Here is a 4,409-nt window from a genome sequence, read left to right as displayed (position 1 = left end):
AAATTAATTTTTATACATATAACCAGTTACCATACATCACTAAAAAAATGACAATGGCAAATGATCACTACCACAAAAAAAAATTAAAATTGTTCTGATAGTAGTAACCGGTTGCATCGAAGAAAATGTTGATTGAAGAAGATAAAAAGTAGAAGTAAAGAAGAAAATAAAACATTTTTTAATGTCTTAACAAAAATAAATAAATTAAAAATAATACTTACAATTATGTAAATACCCTCACAAAAATTCAAAATTAGCCAAAATAATCTTATATGATTAAATTTGTTAAAACTAATAAATTATTACACAAATATAGAAAAACAAATCCCATAAAAAAAGTAAGAAAATATAAAATAACAAATAAAATACACACAAAAATAAATATCATATTTATCGAAGTTTAAAAAGTTGGCTCATATGTAAACTCCTCTTAGTAATTTTCCAAAACAAGACCCAATGGCCCACACAACAAAAGCCCACGGAACCGACCCATATATTATGAAGACTTGGGCTTAATAAATCCACGCCTTCTCATTGCCTACAAGACCCCAAATTCGTGCTCTTCACCGCCTGCCCACACCTGAAACTTCCTCGAGGTGGCTGAGCTCCCCCTATTCGCCGGCGTTAGTGGCCGAGATCGGTCTAGAGGAGTAACTACTTTGGAGGTATTTCTAAAACTTTCTCTTAACTCTGACGTAATTGTGAAGCATAGCTGTGAAATCTTATTTTAATTTTAAGTTTGACTTGGAAATGTTACAATGTTTTCTTGAGCACGACTGGGATATCTCATTCTAATTTTTTAGCATTATTTTGAAATCTGAGTTTCACTGTTGATGATCACTGTGAATCTGATTTTGACTTCTGAGTATATGGAGTGTAGAGTGAGGTTTGGTTTTGATTCTTTTCTGTGTGTTGTTTTAGGACAATGAACAAGTATCTTTCTTCCATTTCCACCCAACTAGGGGAAGTGAATGCCCATTCTTCTGAATAATAAAAAACCAACTAGTCCTGCACCACTCGTACCTCTTTTTACAACTGAAATTTCACCATCATCTGTTTTTTTATCAAGATTATGCTTGTGATACGAGTTGGTACTAGTAGTATGTGGGTGCGTTTGAACAATGCACGAAAAGAATATCCTTTTAGGTTTTCAAATAAGTAAATTGCTTACTTTTCAAAATTGTGGCGGGTGATGGTAATTTAATGGATAAATAATGTAAATCAATTATGCTAATAAATACAGGTACACACAAGTTGAAGGAGCTAGCAGGCTTGTGGCCCAATGCTCTTTTGAACTCGTATATTGGGGGATTGGAAAACATGAAGCTTTCTTAAATTATATAGTGATGGATGCAAAATCTTTGGCAAAGTCGAAAAGAGCTCACTCTCAGCAGCATAGTAAGAAACATCATCCCAATCAAAAATTGAAAGCTCCATCAGCTCATCCCAATCAAAAATTGAAAGCTCCATCAGCTGATACTGGTGGAGCTGCAACCAAGCCATCTCAAAAACAAGTTAAAGAGAAAACCCTTCAGTCTAAGGCTGCATCTGCACTACCCTCCAATTGGGATCGATATGATGAAGAGAATGATTCTGGTCCAGAAGATCCATCAAAGAAAAACCCAGATGTTGTTTTACCAAAAAGCAAAGGCGCAGACTACCAGCACCTAATTGCTGAGGCAGAGTCTCAATCTCAATCAACTCTTTATTCGGATTCCTTTCTGTCTGTTGATGATGTTCTTGCTGGTACGTTTATTTTGTATATTTGTTCTTGATATTTTATGGAATTATTCTAAAGTTTTAGTTTTTTGCAATAGTAACAGTGTGGGTGGATATAGTTTGGGTGGGAACATGCTTCACGAATTATGTTCTGAAATTTATGGGGTATTAATTATTGGAAAGCAAGGTTATTCAACCATTGCGTATGAGGGATTCAATAAATAAGAATATATAGTAACAGAGATGTTCTGAGAGTTTAATATTGGATAAATTTGAAGGCATAATTGATAATTGACAAAGAATGTAGATCTAAACATGGACAAGATGACTTAGGATTAGTAATTAGGGTTGCTATTAGGTTGAGTTTTTTTTTTTTTTGGGGGGGGGAATGATGAAACTTTATTAGGCAGAAATGCTGGCCACCACAGAGGTGGGTGGGGGACTACCCAAAATTGCAATCACCATCATATTCTACTGAACCGATATTGGAAGCAAATTCAAAGGCACATTAACTGGTTTAGGAACAATAATAAACTTTGTACAGGAAAAGAAAGACAACAAATTAGCAGCAAATAGAAAAAGACTTGCATCCCAACTAAATCATTTCTATAATATGAACTTTTGTTCAGAGTTCTTTTTTCTGTTGTTATTAGTTTCAGTCAGAAAGAAGAAACATTTTATTGTGATAATCACTGTCATATTTTTATTTATTTATTGCTTTGATAGATGTATTTCAAATTGTACTAATTGAACTGCCAGATAATGAAACTTTTGTGCAAATTTTGATAGGGGAATTCAGCCAAGCAGTTGGGTCTTTGCTTTCAGTCAAGGGAGAGGGCATCTTGGCATGGTCTGGAGATGATAATTTTATTGTGGAGCATAAATCAATGATGCATCATGAGGTAATATTTTTTTTTCATGTATTGTGCTCTCACTCCTCAAGTTGATAGCTACTCCCCATTGATGCCTGTATAAAATGATTATGCCCAAAGATTTACCTACATGTCCATGTGACACACTGACTCAACTTTTTGTTTTGTTCATTTCATGCTGAGATTTTAATACCAATTTGGTTCCTATTCAGGCATCATTTATCTCGTTGAATTTGCACAATCTTGCAGAACAGCTTGCAAAAATTGACTTATCCCAGAGACTTTTCATTGAAGCAGATCTATTACCACCGGAACTGGTATGTTTCTTTTCTTGGTGTCTACAATATCTCACAGGTTCTCAACAACACATGTTCATGATGTAAAGTGCAATCGAACGAACGGATGTTATGTGCCTTTTGCTAATCTCAGAGAAAAATTTATTGGTTGTGAATTTACTTTCTTTGCTAATGTGTTTAGAATACTAACTGATTCAATCTTGTGACCTGTAATAAGTTCAGCAAACATATACATTTTTTCAACTGTTTCAAGCTGCCTAGGTTTTTGTCATATGATTTATGCAACTGTTTGTTTGTAAGGCCGAGGAAGATGTTTCCTTAGTTGCACATGCTATCGTTAAAATAGTTCCATTCAATATCTACAGATTTCAAAGTAGGTTGCCATACTTATTGTGGTTTATTGCACATGCTATCGTTAAAATAGTTCCATTCAATATCTACAGATTTCAAAGTAGGTTGCCATACTTATTGTGGTTTATTGCACATGCTATCGTTAAAATAGTTCCATTCAATATCTACGGATTTCAAAGTAGGGTGCCATACTTATTGTGGTTTATTGGACAGCGTGCAGCAGAGATATCAGAGGCAAGCAGCACTCAAGAATGTGACCAAATTCCAGCAATCAATGATAGTTCAGCAGTGAAAGAAATATCCGAAGATTTAATTGATTCTTTGGTGAATGTTGAGATCGCAGATCCAACTGCCGAAGTTAAATCATCTGGCAATGTTGTTCATCCACACACTTCCTTGTCTTTGGGGGTTTCTGATTCAGTAAAACAGGTTGATGTTGCCAAATACAATCATCGAAGCAAAGTCCCTGAATTCACAGCAGGACACACTGTAAATTCCTTTGCAGAACCAAGCAAGAAACTTCCTGAATTTAAGGTAGCAGTGGTGGAGGCAGAGCTCGATATGCTTCTTGACTCACTAAACGTAGAGATTCTCGATTCAACTCGTTTCAGCTCGGCTGGTGCTCATCCCATGGAAGCATCATCTGCAGTTGAGTTTCAACTTCCAAAAAAGAACCTGGATGATGACCTAGATGACCTACTAAATCAGACGTCTAGTTTGACGAACCAAAACAATCTATTTGAATTTCAGGGAAAAAAGAGTGACCATTTTATACAATCTAATCTCTCTCAGTCAAGGTCTGGAACCAAGTCCGAAGCATTGGACGACTTTGATGCTTGGATGGATACAATTTGATTATGTGTAAACTATACAGCCTCTCCTTGTATCTTGATATTTAATTTCGTTGTGCTTAAACAAATCTGCGCATCTTGAAGCTAAAAAAGAAGAGAGTAAAGCTACAATACGAGTTTTTTTGCGCTTCAAATACAAGCATAAGAAGCAAAACGTTTGCCATTATTATTAGTTTAGGTAGGATCACAAAAATTTCACAACTAGCATATATTCTTTTTTAAAACTTATTTTTGTCGGAAAGGTGTTGAAGCATCAGCAATTTTTTTCTTTTTTCCAATGCATAATTATTAAAAATTATGTGGTTCCCACCTAAACTTAA

The 4,409-nt window shown here is 35.1% G+C and overlaps 1 protein-coding gene across 1 annotated transcript; it reads left to right on the top strand.

The window, feature by feature from the left end:
• Positions 1 to 525: 525 nt before the first annotated feature.
• Positions 526 to 4,200, top strand: LOC133817420 (protein ECERIFERUM 16). Its single transcript, XM_062249932.1, has 5 exons — positions 526 to 665; positions 1,244 to 1,746; positions 2,509 to 2,621; positions 2,804 to 2,908; positions 3,452 to 4,200. Exons 2-5 carry the CDS (start codon positions 1,347 to 1,349, stop codon positions 4,091 to 4,093), a joined length of 1,260 nt encoding a protein of 419 aa, XP_062105916.1. The 5' UTR covers positions 526 to 665; positions 1,244 to 1,346; the 3' UTR covers positions 4,094 to 4,200.
• The last annotated feature ends 209 nt before the right edge of the window (positions 4,201 to 4,409 follow it).

This window comes from Humulus lupulus, chromosome 2 (genome assembly GCF_963169125.1).
Source record: "Humulus lupulus chromosome 2, drHumLupu1.1, whole genome shotgun sequence".
Taxonomy (NCBI): domain Eukaryota; kingdom Viridiplantae; phylum Streptophyta; class Magnoliopsida; order Rosales; family Cannabaceae; genus Humulus; species Humulus lupulus.
This window is presented reverse-complemented; position numbering and strand designations above follow the sequence as displayed.